This window comes from Heteronotia binoei, chromosome 1 (genome assembly GCF_032191835.1).
Source record: "Heteronotia binoei isolate CCM8104 ecotype False Entrance Well chromosome 1, APGP_CSIRO_Hbin_v1, whole genome shotgun sequence".
Lineage (NCBI taxonomy): Eukaryota > Metazoa > Chordata > Lepidosauria > Squamata > Gekkonidae > Heteronotia > Heteronotia binoei.
This window is the reverse complement of record NC_083223.1, coordinates 46,261,712-46,281,436: the sequence shown is the minus strand read 5'-3', so window position 1 is coordinate 46,281,436 and position 19,725 is coordinate 46,261,712. Positions and strand designations below refer to the sequence as shown.

At 42.5% G+C, this 19,725-nt stretch overlaps 1 protein-coding gene across 1 annotated transcript in view; it reads right to left on the bottom strand.

The window, feature by feature from the left end:
• The window catches only part of ROCK2 (Rho associated coiled-coil containing protein kinase 2), a 115,548-nt gene that overhangs the window by 16,878 nt on the left and 78,945 nt on the right, over positions 1–19,725 (bottom strand). The window contains exons 12-26 of the mRNA XM_060233879.1: positions 12,838–12,886; positions 10,884–11,019; positions 10,667–10,758; positions 10,257–10,503; positions 9,936–10,042; positions 8,766–8,925; positions 7,536–7,696; positions 5,969–6,153; positions 4,620–4,689; positions 4,201–4,304; positions 3,681–3,867; positions 2,349–2,442; positions 2,170–2,264; positions 933–1,112; positions 374–542 (exon numbers count right to left, since the gene is read on the bottom strand). Coding sequence (XP_060089862.1) covers positions 374–542; positions 933–1,112; positions 2,170–2,264; positions 2,349–2,442; positions 3,681–3,867; positions 4,201–4,304; positions 4,620–4,689; positions 5,969–6,153; positions 7,536–7,696; positions 8,766–8,925; positions 9,936–10,042; positions 10,257–10,503; positions 10,667–10,758; positions 10,884–11,019; positions 12,838–12,886 — 2,036 coding nt within the window. The remainder of the gene's footprint in view (positions 1–373; positions 543–932; positions 1,113–2,169; positions 2,265–2,348; positions 2,443–3,680; positions 3,868–4,200; positions 4,305–4,619; positions 4,690–5,968; positions 6,154–7,535; positions 7,697–8,765; positions 8,926–9,935; positions 10,043–10,256; positions 10,504–10,666; positions 10,759–10,883; positions 11,020–12,837; positions 12,887–19,725) is intronic.

The window sequence follows — 19,725 nt, the reverse complement described above, 5'->3', positions numbered from 1 at the left end:
ACAGAGGTAGAAGAACGCTGGTAGGTAAAAGACATAGACTCCGTTGTGCGGGACTGAGTAATACGAACTGAGGAGGACCCAGCATCCAGGGTGGGGGTGGGGAGTGCAGAAAAAAAGATTAATGAAAAAATAGCTGCAAATATTATTTTCCTTCCTCAGTCATTAACAAAATCTATGAGCCAAGAGAAAATATACACAAAAGCTTTAATCCATTTCTTCAATTAAACAACCGTTTTGCTAAAATGTGGGGAGCAAAAAGAAGAAGTGAGATGGAAACACTACTGCTATTACATTTTTGCAAGTTACAGAAGCTGCCACTTTGTTTTAATTTCTGTGACAAAACAGAATGATGCTAATGAAGGAGGAGACTTACCAGGGAATCCATCATCAGCTTCTGCATCTCCAGGGCCACTGCCTATACTGGTGCTGTCTAGACCAATATGTATCATCTGAAGCTGGGAGCGAAGCTGCTCAATATCACTATCCTTGCTGTCCAGGGCCATCTGCAATTCTATTCTTACCTGGCTCTCTTCTGCTATTTGCTGTAAAAGGATAAATAAAACTTCAACTCAGTAATAAATGTTTACTACATTGTTCAGAATTTTTTCTTCCTGGACTTATGCACAGAGTATTAGTCCAGCCCCCACCCACAAGGAATAAAATACACCCTAAAATAGATGCTTATAAAGTGGCTGTTATTTGTGCACAGACACGTTACAAAAGATCCCAAGGAATGAAACAGGAGGAGTTGAGAGGCCACAGGGATTGAGGCCATTATAATCAGGAATGCACTGAACAGTGCATTAAATTATTTAAAATATAACATTGCTTATGAGGTCTAAGAAATTCAGAAGCATTGTTCTGAAGTAATTTTTTTTCCAGCAGACTGTAGCAGCTTTGGTCCCCAAACCATTTGCAGACAAGGTACTTACAGCTTGCATTTCATTTATCTCCTTCTGATACTTGATCATCATCTGGGTTAACTTTTCACGCTCAGACTTCAACTCCATATGCAGTTTCCTGTTCTCTTTTTCTTTCCTTCTGACATCAGTGTCAGCACCTCGTTTGACAGGATCCCTGCGATTCATAATTTCAGCTAACTTGTTCACAGCCTTTAAAAAGGAGAGAGGGAAGGAAAATAAAAGTACTAAATTAGAAATGTAGAGTCAGAGGTCAGTTCTTCAAGCTCATAGTATTAAGCCATTTTCATACATAATGTAGTCCAGATAGCTATATTTTTAGTTGGAAAGCCATACGGAGCTTAATTTGTTAAAGGAGGCTCTCACTTATTTGAGTCAGAAGTGGGGGATAGAAATCAAAGTGCAGTCAAAGTTTTATGTATAAATTAGTTCATAAGGATTACGTTAAGGGTTTAATCTTAAACACCAGTGCAATTTATAGTATTCAAGCGTCAGCCTGACTCTACAAGACTGATGCACAATGGCATTCAAAACTTGTAGACAAGCATAGGATTTGTTTTTTTTTAAATCATCTACTACATTAAAGTATTTGCAGGCACTGTTCTGCCTATTCAGGAATTATATTCCTACTTCAGTGACCAAATATTAACACAGGCAATACCAATAAGCAAACAGATCATTAATCTTTTGAAATTGCCCACAACCTACAGGAATATGTGCCATAATAAATCAGTTCATTCTCTAAGGAGGAAAGGCAACGTGTATGTCATTACTAAGGATGTGCAAATCCTCCCTCCCTTTCTGGCTTGGGTATACTGAACTGGAAAAAAATATTCTGGATTCCTGAATAATCCTGGCTTCCTGATTGTTTCATAAGGATTTTGCTGTTTTCAGATCTACCAGTAATTTCTGAATATATCTGGGATTTTCTCAGGATTTCCACACACAAACACACAGACACACACCAGTTTTCTTAAGAAAACCCAGATACATTTGGGTTGCCAAAGTATATTTTTGGCTCAGGTAGATCTAAATACACACCTCTAGTTATTACCATTTTAAAAGCACAGCAGTGTTAAGGATGCTTTTCTATGATATAAGTTTAAAGTTACGAACATTTACATGGTTTTCAAATATCAATATCATCCTGCCCATTTTATTTTCCCTCTCTCTCCCTCTTCTCCCCCCCCCCATCTGCCACCTAAGATACTGAAGTATTTTCTTGCTGCATTTCTGGTTTGTATTTTACCTGTGTCTTCAGGGTTCTTTCAGTAAACAACTGTTTCTCATATTGAGTCTTAATAACTCCTATATTTGTTTCCTCATCTTTCATTCTAGCAATTTCTGAAACAAGAAAACAGAATGATCAAAACCAATCTTTGCTCAAATAGGAGCTAATTTTTTTTGGGGGGGGGGAAGAAAACTCACGTTCTTGGATTTCTTTAAGTTTATTATTCAGCTCTTCTTTCTCATTTGCAAGGTTAGCCACATCACTGGTGAGCGTCCTATTCGCTTCTTCCAGCTAAAATATAGAAATTAACATGGGAATGGGGTGAATAAAGAGTAAAGTAAGAAAGGTAGAATTATTCAGAAGTTGTTCACAAGACCATAAGTGATCAACTATTTGAGAATATTGAATGAAAAAAGCATAAGATGAAATGAACACAGGAGAATTAGGCAGTTAAAGGAAAAGCTAACAAAAGTTCTGTGGGAAGCAGAGAAGAAGTGAATATACAGCTTAACAGACAGAAAATAACAATGAAATTTCAACAATACACGATGGAATGAGTAGTGAGTCAAACACAAAAGAAAACACCTGCTAGGCTGCAAAAAAGCAATGGTCAAACAGACAGTGTTCCTTCTAAGCTGAGTTAGTGCAAGCTAGCTCACAGGTTCTTAGCCTCTGGCTCGCATATTTTTGTCTTAGCTCCAGAAGGATGGCCCCAAAGCAAACTAATTCATGCAATAGCTAGATTGCTTGCTCACAACTTTAAGGCCAGTAGCTCACAAAGTAGAGTTTTTGCTCACAAGACTCCACAGCTTAGAAGAAGCATTGGTCACAGACTAGGATTCAAAAACTAGAGTATGTAAGTAGACAGGAAAGACACAGATTAGGTTCAGAGATTAATGTTCTTTGGATCAGAATATGAGTCCGAAGAAGAACAGAAACTGGAACCTCCTAAACAGTTTAATAAAAAAAAAACAACCCACCCCAGAGTGCATTCATAAAACTAACACAGGCAGCTGCTGTGGGCCCAAGAGTAGTGGTGGAGGATGCCAGCAGCCACTGCGGGCCCGGGCAGAGAGCACACTGGCAGTTTCTGTGGGCTTGGGCACAAAGGACACCAGCAGCTATGATGGGCCTAGGAACGGTGGTGGAGAACGCCAGCAGCAGGGCTCTATGGTAGGCGGCAGGACCTGGAGCCTTGTCAGGTTCAGTGATGCGGGAAGGATATGGAATTCCCTCCTCCATCAGTATCATGCCCCCCCACACTTGTTCTATTTATGACTGGATAGATTCTCATATTTGTCTGGAAAAGTATGCAAGCATGAACAATACATACTTTCAATTCCAGGAAACATTTTCTGAGCACTTAACAATTCACCTTTTCATTGTGCAAAGTATCTTGCCCAACAGATATCCACTACTGTTTCAGGATGCAAGGACTAAATCATAATAACTAGACGAGTGCCTATAAATAAAGACATTCTAGCAGGCAAAACAAAACCTACAATAGGGGCTTCACGTGAACCACTTACAGATCCTATTGTGGCATCTTTTTCAGCAAGTTCCTGTTTATGCCTAGCCATCATTTCTTTAATTTCCAATTCTTTCATGATCTTCTCTTTTTCCAAATCTGAGTACTGTTCTTCAGCAATAGAACGAGCCAACTGTTCTGAATCTGCTTTAGTTAGTGTGATCTCAAGTTGCGCTGCCAAAGAATCCCTGCAAGGCAAAGATGTGTTTGAAGAAATTATTCCGTGCCATTTCTTAACTCAGAATATATGCATATGTGGTTATGTTTACAGGGCTGCCAATTACCTGGAGAAATAGCACCCTGTCTCTTTTAATAGAGGCTTAATGGGCTATTATTTACCAGGTGATTTTGAATTAAGAGCCTGGGTCCTATAAACTTGACTACCAGGTAATGTGGTATTTAACTCCATGCTGTGAAAATGTTCTGCTGCCCTTTTCCATGCATTTAGTATCTATTAAAAGGCACAGGGCATTTTTCTACAGGCCTACATGTGGACAAGAAGCAAAGAGCTGAAACCTCACCTTTCATCTTGCAACTCTTGTATCTTTTGCTGCATTTCTTTACAAAGTTTTGTCTTTTCTTCACATTCATCTTTAAGCTCCCGAACCTGTGTCTTGTATAAAGTCTGAAATTTAAAAAAAAAAGAAAACTGATGCGAACAGTGGTAACATTAACGGATCAAGAAACTGTGACCACAGAGGCTTTTTATTTGCATTAATGCTTGTTTAATATATGGAATTATGAAGCACATGCAAAAATGAAGTTGTCAGCGCCATGGTATATGAGTGTAAAACAACATAACTGGTCAAAAATCTATTAATTACCAAGGTGAAACAACATCCCCAAGGAGATAAAGCAACAATATGCAGACAGTAATGAAATAACATTTCTGTATTAAACTACAGGAAAAGAATAATAAAGATAATTATGCAGCACATACTGAAAAATATTGTTCTGCTTCAAGTTGGTCTTGAAGTTCCTTCATTTGACCATCAGCATCTTGGCGTTCCCTGTTCAGAAGAAAAAATAAATACATGGAAATCATCATGTAGTTCTGACAAGCAAGAATAAATTATCTTCCAATGCCCACTCTTTCCTCTCTTCTTGAAGTTCAATAAATTAATGGAGCAAATTTGTGAAAGCATCCTTAATGTCTTCCTCTTCACATTGCAGCCCCCCACGTCCCTGAAAAAATGGCTTCAGAGGATTAAGGACCCTTACGAGTAGTACCAGATGAAATGTGGAAGCTGCAGCAAGAAAGAGCCAACTGGCTGTCTGTACACTTCTGTACTCTTGTGTGAAGTCTTCCATGAAGGGAACAAGAGGTGGAAATTTCTGCCAATTCTCCCTTCTCATTGCACCCAACTGTATCCTCTTGTTCCAAAAGGTCTACCCAACCTCTAAGAATGACTGGAGGATGGGACAGGGTGCATAGGGACTGCAGCACAAAAAAGTAAAGATCCTTTTTTGCGAATTTGCTGTTTGCAGTAGGTGAAATCTAACCCAATGTCACCCATGGCCTTGAAGCAAAGTGGAGCAGAACAGGACCCGGCTGTTCTTCACAATGACCAGTTTACTAAAAATGTACCTGCAGTGATGTTGCTGCTATAAACACTACCTCAGCATGACAAAAAGTCCATCTCAAAATGATTTGTGAATCGACTAATCTATACACAAACTGGACACCAGAGAAATTCAAATGGCAGAGATCTGACGTATAAGAAAGTTACTCAGATTCTGAGTGACCCAAGTGCAATTTTTTGGATTTTTTTTATTTCTATGTGCATGTGTGCGCGTGCGAGTGAGTGTGTGTGCACCTTGAAGTCATCGTGACTTTTGGTGACTGACCTCTAATGGGGGCATAGAGGATATTCAGAGAGGTGGCTGAATAAAGCCTGCTCTTGCTTCCCAACTTCTGGTATTCCAAAGAGGTCTCCCATCCAAGTACTTGCCAGAGTTGACCCTGCTTAGCTTCCGAGATCTGAAGAGATTGGGCTTGCCTGAGCTATCTAGGTCAGGGCCATTTTTTTTTAAATTATACGTTGCCTTTTCCCCAGTGGGGATCCAAACTGACTTACACCGTTTTCTTCTCATCCATTTTATCCTCACAACAAGCCTATCGGGTAGGTTAGGCTTTAACTCAGCAAGCTTCCATGATGGAGTGGGGATTCAAACCTGACTATTTCCTGAGTGGTTGCAAGGCACCTTAAATTTGTTCAATTAGCAAATCATTATTGGCTCTAACGGGATATCAAACAGTAATGATCAACAACCTTATTGTTGCCTTACTTGCGGAGTTCATTGTTTTGTTTTTCCAAACTTAATCTGATTTCAACAAGGTGATTATTTTCCTGTTTTAGCTGTTTTTCTGACATTTTCAGTGCATTGACTTGTTGCGTTTGCATCTTGAGGTCATTCTGTGTGAGGCAGCGCTTTTGTGTTTCCTGTTCTATTTTTAATGTCAGGTTTTTTACCTGGAAGACAACAAAAGTGATTCCTTTTTAACAAACATTTTGCACATATGTTTGCTAAGAATATATATATATCATGTTTACTTTGCTGAACAATGTTTTATCAAGAATTAATGCTTACCAATAGCTATCTAGGGATATTTAATCAAGCGCAAAAAGAAGGAGACAGCTACTTCAAAAGGAGGAGACAGGGAGGAGACAGGCAACAGTTAGTTCCCTTGCACTAATAAGCATTACTACATTATACCCAAGATACCACTTATAATTGAAAACTGAAAGACCATCGGGGGGGCAAATATACTATTCAGATCCTTTACAAAATAATTAAAGTCTGGAAGAGGTGACTATCCACTACAAGATATCCCAACAGTCATAAACAAAGGTAAAATTAGTTTTAGAAGGGTAGCTGTGTTGGTTTGCAGTAGAAGCAGCTTGATGGTCTGCAGTAGAAGAGATAGTATCTCTGGAGACCAAGATCAAGCTAGTTCATGCTATGGTATTCCCCATTACTATGTACGGATGTGAAAGTTGGCAATGAAGAAAGCTGAAAGGAAAAAAATAGATCCATTTGAAATGTGGTGATGGATAAGCGTTTTAAAGATTCTATGGACCAATAAAAAGTCATGGGTTCTAGATCAAACCAAACCTGAACCCTTACTAGAAGCAAAAATGACTACACTGAGGCTATCATACTTCGATCACATCATGAGAAGACAAGGTTCAGCGGAAAAATCAATAATGCCAGGGAAAAAAGTTGAAGGCAGTAGGAAAAGACAGCCCAACATGAGATGGATTGACTCAATAAGGGAACCTACAGACTTCAGTTTTCAAGACCTGAGCAAAGATGTTAATGGAAGGACATTTTGGAGATCATTGATTCACAGGGTCTCCATATGTCAGAAGCAAGGTGATGGCACGGAACACATACACAGTTGAAATAACAAGCTCATATAAGTAGATATACAGTGCAGTCCTACACAGTATTCCAGTCTAAGCTAATTTAAACTAATGGCTCAGGCTGTAGCACAGGATTGAACTGCTACAAACATGGGTTGGGATCTAGTCTATAAGCCTATCCCAACTGAATTATCATCCCCTGCATGCACACACCTACCCACCCACCATCAGATCATATGTCATCCCAGTAGGGCTTCCAACCCACAGATGCATGGGCGTGAAGTGTGTGCACATGTGCACAAAGGGAGTGTTTTACCCTATTTTCACCTTATTTTTAGTAGAGAACTAATATGCAGCTAGGAGAAAGCTAAACCGAGATCTGGAGATATACATCATTATGAGTTACCTTACCACAAAGACAGAAGTTCTACTTAGATATAACAAGGAACAAACTTTAAGATGACTGTGAATTTCTTACTCATACTTACATCCTCATTCAACTTATCTTTTTGCTTAAGTAGCTCATTTATTTTCTGTTGAGATTGTTTTAGATCACAGTCCAGCATAGAGCATCTTTTTTCAACTTCCAACAAGCAGTTTTCTACTTTCTGCTTTGAAACTCTTTCCTCCGAGAGCTTCTTTTCCATTTCTATAAAATAAAAAACAAGCAAAGTCAGCAGGTATCATTTTATAACACTTTGACACTTGTACTATTTTATTTGTAGTACACTAAAATGTCAAGGACTTCCGCAAAGAAAATTGATATAAATGAAGTTTAAAATAGTTATTACTGAAGGACCAACATAACTGCAACCCTGCTAAATAGGAAATAATTGTTTTTGAAGCTTCAATTAATGTAATACTTCTAGATTTTGCTCAATCTGTTTGAAGTTAAACAATTAAGATGCATACAAGCAAGTCTCCTCAGCTTCGAAATTCACTGTCAGTTTTCTATTATTCTACCTAAAGATATGTTCTGACGCATCTACTGCCTACATATATTCTCACTTCTTTGTGAAAGCAAAGTTACTTTTTGATGCATGAATGCCACACAGTTTTATGCTTTCATTGTCTCTGACTAGACTGCCCGGAAACTTTTGTAAGCTCCAGTGCAAAGTAAAATTGAAGCATCAGCACCTGCTAACAGCCTAAGCAGTATTCTGAGTTAATATTTACATGTAAAAAAGGATTTCCCCACCCAGTGACATCAACACATATACACTGTATCTGCCATGAAGATGGCATCTTGACTTCATTGATAACTGTTCAAATACCATTCACATTAATTTTTTCCTGATAAAACTTATACCACCTGAAAAAATCTAAGATGCAGCGTTATACAATTATAAGATCCTACACCTTCTAGAAATAACATTCAGCAATTACTGAATTGTGTAGTCATAACCTACATCACACCGTAACATCTACCTATTCTAGATGCTGACCACTGACATACAGCTATGAAGCCAAATAAGAGTTCATAATCAGTTTAACACAAATTTGCACTGCTTGAGTTTAATTTGAAATATAAGGCAATGAAGTTATATAATGGCTAGAATGTCCGTCTTGATTCATTAATATGGGAGTTCAGATCCTGCTCAACAGTGAAGCTGACAGGGTAAATGTGGCCAAGTCATTCTCTCTTAGACAAATTTATAAAAGGGTGAGAAACATATATAATAGCTAAATAAAACTATGACTACATATCATGTATTTACCTTTCATGGCTTCAGACTTTGCTTCTTCAATAGACTCATAGATTTTATTTTTGTCAGCCAGCCGGGCTTTTGTTGCCTTATGTTCAGCTTCTTCTTGTTCCAAGTTTTGCTGCATGACTTTTAGCTTGTATGTCATATCTATTTCCATGTTGTTCTTCTCCTGTTAATAAAACACACAGGAATGCAATTGTTTGAATATAATCCCACAAATATTTTTAATTTAAAAAATATACACTTTAATTGAAAAACCTGACTGGTGTCAGGAGAGAAAGGGCTCTTTCTAAGATTTCTAGTTTGAACATATACTCTATCTTATAAATATAATAGGTAATAACATATATTTAAAATGCTAAATTGGCTACCTACCAGAAGCATTATACATTAGAGAGCAAATGAATTGTTTACTACTGCACCAAAGAAAATCCTCAAAGCTAAAAAGAATTTTACTCCTCACAACCTCTAGTTGGCTATAAAAGTTGGCTGTTATGCTTGGAATGTGGGCAATGCCAGTGCTGAGCAACCTAAAAGCTCTTTCCACATCTTATTCCATGTCCCCATAGACTCTCAGTTTCTCAGCTTTCACTGGACAGCTCCTTCCATTAAAAGGTTATTACCTGTTCTAACCCATCAACTGTCACCTCAAAGCCCACTAGAGTTCCCACAGATATAAACCACAGTTCCTTATATCCTTCATTTAACAGCTCTGATCAAAACTGCCCAAGGAAAGAAAAATACTACCAAAAATAGCCTTGCAAAATTATAATTTATTACCACTCATAACTGGTGCATGCATAATGGAGCCTTGTCAAATAAAAATAGATTCCAGATATGAACATTCAGATTTGTTCTCTCAATAGAGAACAAGTGGCCTATCTACTATTCTTCTGGAAATATCTACTATCTACTATTCCTTTGGAAACAAGAGCATCAGCTAGCATCAGAAAAATATATTCTAGCAACAGTTTATGGTTTAAAGCCAATGTAGAAGACACAAGCTTAAAGACAGATACATTCATGGAAAAACACCACCACTTAATTTACTTGTTGCGTGCTATGTAGCTTTAAAGAAAGAGAAAATATATAATTACATCTATCAAAGTATGCAAAAATCAGAATGTCAACAGCACAGACTATAATTTTAAAAATTAATCTTATACTTTTTTTCTTTACCTTTTCCAGATCTGTGAATCTTTCCTGTAATTGTCTTTTCTCTGTCTCAGTTTTAGCTAATGCGCTCCTCCCATTTTTTACTTCCTCTTCCAAACTAGTTATTCGGCCTAAGAATATATTGCAAGAGACCAACCGATAAAGAAATGTTACTAAATGGTTTATTAAAATGTAACATATAAAGTGTGATTTTTAAAAAGAAAAACATCATTAGCAGAAGAGTAAAAAATTAAGAAAATTAATGAAGTAAACAGCTAAATCCAAATTCCAAAAGTAGCTTATTTCTAATGTGCAAAGCAGTTTCCAGCAGAATGCTTTTCATACCTTGAAGATCACTGATAATCTCTGACCCATGAGTTCGATCTCTCCTTTCAGATTCCAGGGCAGACTGCAGGTTGAGGAAGTCCTTCTCTAGTTTGAGTCTAGCGTTTTCCAGTGCACAGTTTTTATCTTGTAGATCTCTATTAGTAGCTTCCAGCTGCTGAATCTGCTTTGTACTCTCTGTCTGGTTCTTCCTGAACCTGGCTGCCGTATCAGATTCTGTGCGCAGCAAAGCATTGGCTTCATCCAACTATTGAACCATGAAAAACATTTCAGACAAGTGAATATCAACAAAACTTTTAAAAAGGTTGCCAAGGTGAAATCAGAGTTGCAAACTGTTACTGATAGGGCACTTTTAATACACAGATTTGAAATGAAGTCTGACAGACAACTTAAACAGAAAAAAGGCTTGCCTGTCTTTGTAGCTGGTTGATTTTTTCATTTGATATCTGAGAGTTCTGATTCCGCCTTTTCAAATCTTCAAGCTGATCTTTCAAACTATTAACTGTAATTAAAATGTTGAATTTTAAAGTACATCACTCAATAATGGCTTTCTAAAAATTAATTCCTAGCACTAGGAAGATAATTCTATCCACGTCTCACAATGCCTCAAGATCTTGGTCCACATACCATCATTTTCCAGATTGCGTTTTTTATCTGCTTCATGTTCCGCTTTCCGCTGGTATTCTGCATTCTTATGCTGGAGAAGAGCTTTTTCCCTTTCCAACTGTCTCAGTGCAGACTCTACATTCTTTCTTGAGGTCATCTAGAAAAATGTATCGAAGGGCAGAAGGCATACTCCTTATTTAAAGAAGATTTATAAAGAATTGAACCTTATTACTTTTAATGAAAGCACTGGGTTGGATCCAAAAAGCTTTTTCCATTGGTGAAAAAGGGGGATGTGATTCCCTTTGACCATTAAAAAAAAACTAGGCTGGGGATCGTGGAACTTGCCTGAATGGAAATCATGTGGGATGGGGGCTGTAATAAGGAGAGGAAATTGTGCAAGATTGAGGGGAAAAGCTGGCTTGATCCAACTAATTCAACAAAAATGTTTCTCATTTGGTTGCAGCAAATATGCTCAGCAGATGTGCTTATTCAAATTACAGACAACCACATATTTTCAAAACTGGCAAAGCAGCTTCACAATTTTGTTTAATGGAAATCAATGTTAAAGCTTAATCCATGTGTGACTTTCAGATCAACCATATTTAGGATTTACTACACATCACACGGAAATCAACAACGCAGTTCTGGTGATCCTATGAAGCTGAATTTATTTTTGTCACCTTTATCTAGTTCCTGATAAATATAGAGCATCCTCCCCCCCCACACACACCCTGGCATTCCATTTAGATCTTCTCAGAAACCTAGCAACCATGCTTCATTTTTCTTTTGTATTTCTTTGTACATACCAACGTATCTTTAGCGCCACCAAATAATTTATCTTTTAAAAGGTGGCTCCCAGTACATTGAGACTGAGGAATTGTTAGCAATGATCATGCTGACTACAACTGACACCACTTTGGGCATAATTGGATTGGCCAATATAGAAAATAAATACAGTTTGCAATTAAAAGTGTCATTTGCTTCTCCTACGTTCCACAGGCAGCCTGATCAGTAGGCAATTTTCCTTCAGAGCCACTATTTGTTCCTTGATATGAATGGAGGATTGGATCCTTAGTCAAATCCTGCTTTCAGGCTGCCAAGGGAATCAGCTCCCTGTGGAAATCCGGGCCCTACCTGATTTGATGCCATTTCGTAGGGCCTGCAAGATGGAGCTGTTCTGCCGGGCCTTCAGTTGAGGCAGTGGACATCCTTATTTCCATCTGCTTGGCCTCCTCCATTGCCTGTCATGATGCTATTTTATCTTACCTTAATTTATTATTCCATCTCTGGGCCAACTGCTGTACTGATATATAGAATGCGCCCAATGGAAACCACCACATGTGACAAATGTGCTATTTGTTTTATTGTATTTTATTATCTTAGCTTGAAGCGTTTAATTGTTTTAACTTTTGTTATCCTCCCTGAGCCCACTTGCGGGAAAGGGTGGAATACAAATTAACAAAAATAAATGAATAAATAAATAATAGTGTCTTTCATCTATTTTGATTGGTGTTGGACGAAAGTATCAGGATGAGCAATGATTTAGAGTGCTGGTTTTGGGTGTGGGGAGGAATCAGCTCAGATCTCTACACAGCCATGAAACTCAATAGATGGCTCAGGGCCAGACAAGCTCCTTAAAAAAGTTAAGAGATTCAACAAGCAATTAATACTCCACTTATCCATCTGCTAAATCCAAACTGTATAGATTCAAAAACTGACAAGCAAAACATCTTACATTCTTCTCACAAATATCTGAAACAGTCCCATTTTTATTGTAATAAATACTTGCTATGTTTTTATAACTTTACCGATATTTCGTAGTTGACAACATGTTCTCATTAAATTGTATACAAAAGAATCAATTTAAAATGTACTGTGCATAAAAATACAGAAAAACACCTTTTTTTTACTATGCTCATATTTTCCACTAATAATAAAAATAAGGTAACAGAGCATATAAAAGATACCAGCTTACCTCTTCATCCAGTTCTTTCATTATCTTCTCTAAGCGATTATTAATAGTTCTAGGGAAACAGTGAAGTATTAGGGGGAAAACACAGAATAAGGTATGAAAAAAGATTTAATTTCAGTTTTTCTGTTGTAAATCTTTTATAGCAAACTACGTACATTCCTATTAGCGACTGTTAAATAATATGTAACACCACTCCATCCCTGTGGTCATGCAGAGCCCAACTTATGCTTTTGAAAGGAGAAATTTTTTTGCATCTAAAAGCTCATTCTCAAAGTTTCCAAACTGCAGATCTGTACAGTCACAAAGTCCATCAATATGATGCACAAAGACCAGGAAGGAGTAAAAACAGGTTGCTTACCTGTAACTGATGATCTTCGAGTGGTCATCTGTGCAGTCACACACATGGGTCTTGCCGCAGGCAACGGATCCGTACCTTGGAGCTCCAATAGCTCGCCTATAGCGTCTTTTGGCGCGCTTTCCTCCCGCCCTGGGGAGCAGGCAGCGACTGCGCATGCCTGGAGCGGGGGGAGAGCGCCCATTCCACTCAGTTTCTTCCAGCCGCCGTTGGCACTGACACTATACCAAGTTAGGCAACGATTACACGAGGCCAGCAGCGGGGAAGGCTGGGTGGGCGTGTGTGACTGCACAGATGACCACTCGAAGATCATCAGTTACAGGTAAGCAACCTGTTTATCTTCTTCGTGGTCTCTGTGCAGTCCCACACATGGGTGACTAGCCAGCTAAATGTCCTGGAGGAGGGTGCTGGTGAAAGAAAAAAATTAGTCACGTAACCCAATCACATCATATTATGCAACATAGAGATGGAAGCGGATGCACTCACCCCTGACTTCAGTGGAAGATGGATCTGAGGACCGCTTGACCAAAGGAGGCGTCACGTCTCGCACGAACGTCTAAGGCATAATGGGAGACGAACGTGGATGGTGAGGACCACGATGCAGCCGCACAAATGTCCTCTAGGGAGACGCCTTGCAGGAAAGCCGAAGACGTCGAGACCGCTCTAGTAGAGTGGGCCTTAAGACCTTCGGGCAGAGGCTGTTTAGCCAGTTCGTAACACAACCTGATGGCACTAACTACCCATTTAGATAGTCTTTGGGTAGAGATTTTGTGTCCTCTGTGAGGGTTTCCGTAGGCCACAAACAGATTAGGGTCCTTACGGAAAGGTTGTGTACGATCAAGGTAGAAAGATAAAGCCCTTCTAACGTCCAGAGAATGCAGGGCTCGTTGTCCCTGGTCGGATGGGTTGGAGAAAAACGTTGGTAGAGAAGTTGAAGTCGATAAGTGGAACTGGGAGACAACCTTCGGAAGGAACGCAGGGTCCGGTCGCAGAACAACTTTGTCCTTGTGGAAAATAGTGCAGGGAGGATCGTGGCGGAAGGCGCATAAGTCACTTGCCCGTTTACCTGAGGTAAGGGCTACCAGCAATGCTGTCTTCCAGGAAAGAAGGTTAAGGTCTATGGTAGCCATAGGTTCAAAGGGAACTTTCATTAAGCAGGAAAGGACTAGTGATAAACTCCAAGTCGGGACGAAGGGCTTAACAGGTGGATTAAGGTGCAACATGCCCTTAAGAAAGGACTTAGACAAGGGATGGGAGAACACTGTTTTGCCATCAACCGGGTTATGGAACGCAGAAACTGCAGAAAGGTGAACCTTTAAGGAGGAATAACAGAGTCCTGATTTCTGTAGAGAAAGTAGATAATCAAGGATCAGGTTAAGGGGTGCTGACTCTGGCTGCAGGTGATTAGACGTTGCGAAAGAGCAGAAGCGCTTCCATTTGCGTTGGTACGAAAGTCTAGTGGAAGGCTTCCTTGCGTTGAGGATGATGTTGGCTACCTCTGTGGAGAGGCAGGCGGATGTATTCTCCAGGCTGCCAAGGCCAGAACCCGAGGGTTGTGATGCAGAACCTGACCACTGGCCTGTGATAAAAGATCGCCCGCCGGAGGAAGGCAGCGGTAAGTGTGGCGGGACATTTGTAGAAGCCTCGTGAACCACGGTTGCCGAGGCCACTATGGAGCAATGAGGATGCAGTCCGTGCCATCTCGTGCTATCTTTACCAACACCCGCGTCAGAAGGGGGGTTGGTGGGAAGAAGTAGTGAAGAGGACCTGTCCAGCTGTGAAGGAAGGCGTCGTTGCCCCTCCTGGAATAAAATCGAGGACATTTGGCATTCTCCCTGGAAGCAAAGACGTCCACCTTGGGCGTTCCGAAGCATCGGAAGATACGACGAAGGTAGGTCGGATTGATGGACCATTCGTGGTCGTCTATGCGAAACCTGCTGAGGGAGTCGGCCAGAACATTCTCCACACCCGGGAGGTGAATGGCAGTCATGTAGATGTTGTGCTTGACACACCATTCCCAGAGCAGTACGGCTATACGGCACAGGCGGAGGGATCTGGTGCCTCCCTGCTTGTTTATGTAGTAAACTGTTGCCATATTGTCCGTGGAAATCTGAACGTGTCGGTCCCTTATCAGTGGGAGGAACGATTGGAGGGCCCTGTGCACAGCAATCAGTTCTAGGCAGTTTATGTGCATGGCCCTCTCGGGGGGAGTCCAAAGCCCCCTGACGGTCTTGTCCTCTAAGTGGGCTCCCCATCCCCACTTGGAGGCGTCTGTTGTCACGACAGCCATCGGAGGAGTCGGTAGAAACGGCATGCCTGCGAGCAGATTGTCGGGTATAGTCCACCATGTGAGAGATAGAAGCACCAGAATACGGGCCTTTTCGATCGCGGCCCCTACCCTATGGAACCGACTCCCCGAGGAGGTGCGGGCCCTGCGGAGCCTTGAACAGTTCCGCAGGGCCTGCAAGACCATCCTTTTTAAATCAGCATATTCGGACTGCTAAGAAAAATGGTAATTAAAGATCCGCCAATGCGGTCCAAAGATCTATACCGCAGTATAATTGTATCTACTAGACTGGTTTTTAATTTAATGTTTTATTGTTCTATAATGTAATTCTAATGTTTTAATTATTATGGTGTGTTTTTATGGATTGCTGTTAGCCGCCCTGAGCCTGCCAAGGTGGGGGAGGGCGGGATATAAATGAAATTAATAAATAAATAAATAAATAAGAAGTGCTCTCTGTGGGACAGTGAGTAAAACGCTCTGCGGTTGCGCCTGAGGATGGTAGGCTCGTACAAACCAGAGCTGTAGTTGTCGCATCCGTAGCCTGGCAAAGTAAAGGACAGACGTTGTGGCGGCCATGAGGCCCAGCAGGCGTTGGATTGTGAATGCAGACTGACGAGGCTGTTGTTGAACTGACTTGGCTAAGGCAATGATAGTTAGTGCCCGATCCTCGGGGAGGAAGGCACGATGGAGAGAAGTGCGCAGAAGGGCCCCTATGAACTTGAGGTCCTGGGTAGGTGTGAGGTGAGATTTTGAAGCATTCACACGAAGGCCCAGGGATTTCAGAAGGGTGAGAGCTGTGTTGAGGTTGCTCTGCAGCTGATGTTGAGTTGGAGCTATGAAAAGCCAGTCGTCGATATATGGGAAGACTGGGATGTTCCGAATGCGAAGAGCAGCTGCCACCACTGCCATGCACTTGGTGAAAACGCGGGGTGCAGTGGAGAGGCCGAATGGCAGGGACACATATTGGAAGTGGTCCTGGCCCATGGCGAATCGCAGATACCTCCGATGTTGAGGTCGAATGGTCACATGGAAGTAAGCGTCCTGAAGATCTAGAGAAGCCATCCAGGAATTTCTGGGAATAAGGGGCAAGATGGACTACAGGGAGATCATTCTGAACTTCCTGTATTCGATGTGCCGGTTGAGGTTTCGCAGATCTAGAATGGGACGCTTGCCTCCATCCCTCTTGGGGACCAGAAAGTATCTCGAATAGAAGCCTGTCCCTCGATGTTGAGGAGGGACGGGTTCTATGGCATTTTTCTGGAGCAAGTCCAGGATTTCCTGATGGAGGAGTGTAGACGGGGGGGTAGCAATGAAGTAGTGGTGGCGAGGTGGAGAAATGAACTCGATTGCGTAACCTAGGCGCACGATGGTCAGCACCCAGGAGTCGGTTGTGATCGAGTTCCAAGTGGGAAGGAACGGAAGGAGACGTGTGCTGTAAGCCGGTGGGGTTTGGAGAGCAAGTGGGGTTTGGAAAGAGTCAAAGAGACTGCTTAGTCTGGAAGGAGGCCTTCTTGGTTTGTTGGGGCTTAGGTCTCTGCTGGAAATGCGGTTTTTGTTGTGGACCCTTTCGCCTCCAGTAGTCACTTTGTTTTGGTGACCGTTGTCGTTTCGGAAATGATGGTCTCCAAGTCTTCGATCGATTGAACTGCTGTGAGTTTGGTTGGGAAACTCCCAGGCGCTTGGCACATTTGCGGCCATCATCAACAGAGGTTAGCACTTCGTCAGTGGACGCATGGAAGAGGCCTAGGCCGTCGAAGGGGAGATCCTCTATCTTCTGCTTGATGTCGGGCTGCAAGTTAGTAGAACGCAGCCAGGCATGACGGCGCAAGGCGACGGAGGAGGCGAAGACCCTCGAAGAACAGGAAACAGCATGTCATACGGTGTTTATCTGCTGTTTGGAGACTCTGGACAATTCTGACACCAAATTGGAGGCCGTTCTCTGAGAGGTTTCAGGGAGAGAGGGGATCAGGGGTGTAAATTGATTGGCTAGATTGAAGACATAGGCAGAAAAATAAGCTAAGTAATTGTTGAGTTTAGAATTGGTAGAAGCCAGAGTAAATAACTTCCGTGCCAAGGTATCCAGTTTTCTCCCTTCGCGATCTGGTGGTGTAGGGTGTCGTGAGGGCTTGGCCTTAGTGGCAGAATGAACTATAATAGAGTTGGGCGCTGGGTGTGTCGCCAAGAATTTAGCATCCGGGGCATGTACCCTGTAGAGCGAGTCAAATCGTTTGGAGGTAGGTGGGACAGAGGCCGGCTTGTCCCACGCCTCTCGCAACCCTTCAAGGTGTACAGGTAGCATCGGGAGAAGCGACCCTGGTGGGAAGTCAGCCTGTACTAAGTCATGTACAATGTCTGAAACTGGATCGAGGCGGCGTTGCGGTGCTGATGTTGTTAGATCTGTCGGCTGCATTCGATACAGTCGACCATCGGCTACTGACGCGCCGCCTCGCCGACATTGGGGTTGAGGGGTCGGCCTTGCAATGGCTTTCCTCCTTTCTCCTAGGTCGGGGACAGAGGGTGGCTATTGGGGGGGAACGGTCCCGGAGGCGCACACTGGATTGCGGGGTGCCTCAGGGAGCAGTTCTCTCCCCGATGTTGTTCAACATCTATATGCGCCCCCTCGCCCAGATTGCCCGGCGGTTTGGGCTGGGTTGCCATCAATATGCAGATGACACCCAGCTCTATCTACTAATGGACGGCTGGCCCGACTCCGCACCAGGGAATCTCGACCGGGCTTTACAGGCTGTTGCGACATGGCTCAGGCTGAGTGGGCTGAAACTGAACCCAGCGAAGACAGAGGTCCTTTGCGTGGGTCGCGGCGCTCTGGGAGGGGAAATAGCTCTCCCGGCCTTCGATGGTGCGCTATTGAAAGCAGCGCGCCAGGTAAAGAGCCTGGGTGTTTTACTGGAGCCTTCACTATCAATGGAGGCCCAGATAGCAGCCACTGCCAAGTCAGCATTCTTCCATCTGAAGCGGGCAAGGCAGTTGGCCCCTTTCCTCGAGCGTCGGGACCTCGCAACAGTGATCCACGCAACGGTCACCTCAAGATTAGACTACTGTAATGCCCTCTACTTGGGGCTACCTCTGTGCCGGACTCGGAGACTGCAGCTAGTGCAGAACGCGGCAGCCAGGCTGTTGCTGGGACTCCCAAAACGGGAGCATATACAGCCGGGGCTGCGTGAACTGCACTGGCTGCCGATTGTATACCGAGTCCAGTACAAAGTGTTGGTCGTTACCTTTAAAGCCTTATATGGCCGAGGACCTGCCTACCTGAGGGACCGTCTTTCCCCATACGAACCCCAGAGAGCACTGAGGTCAGTCGGGAAAAATCTAATGACCATCCCCGGGCCGAAGGAGATAAAATATCAGAGCACCAGAGCACGGGCATTCTCGATTGCGGCTCCTACTCTGTGGAACCGACTCCCCGAGGAGGTGCGGGCCCTGCGGAACCTTGAGCAGTTCCGCAGGGCCTGCAAGACCGTCCTCTTCAAATTTGCACACCCGGACTGTTAGGAAGATCAGAAATTAAGGAGCCGCCAACGCGGTTGAAGAACTATACCGCAGAATAACTCTATTTATTGAACTGGTTTTAATGTTATTAAGTTTATTGTTGATGTTTTATATTGTTAAATTTAAAGGTTTTATTATTATTATTGTATGTTTTTATAAAATGTTGTTAGCCGCCCTGAGCCTGCTGAGGTGGGGAGGGCGGGATAGAAATAAAATTTATTATTATTATTATTATTATTATTTAGGAGAGTCAGACGGCAAGGCAATTTGGAGAGCATCAGCCATCATGGTGATGAGATTTAGATATGCTTTGGAAGCATCTGATGGTGAAAGGCGCAGCTGTGGTGCAGACTCCGAGGCAACAGAGGCAGGGTGGTCCTCCGAATCCGATGAAAGGGAGGATTCCCGATCGGACTGGGAGTCATCAGCATTGGAAGAGTGGCGCGGTGCGATCGATTCCGAGGCCGAAGCCCGAAGCTTAGGAGCGTGAGTGTCCTGGGCTGGTCGAGTTGGAGAAATCCAGATGGGAACCGTCGGGGCTCCGGGGGGGATGGTACCGGGTTTATTTAGGTCCCGAGGGCGATCAGGGACTGGAGACGGTACCGACTGCCGAAGGGGCAGGTGATCGGATTCTCGAAGCTCGGAGAAGTCTCGGAGTCGATCGACGTCACGGGGTCGAGAAGAGTCTCGAATTGGAGGAAAGTCTCGGAGCCGACCGTATGTTCGGGTTCGGTGAGAA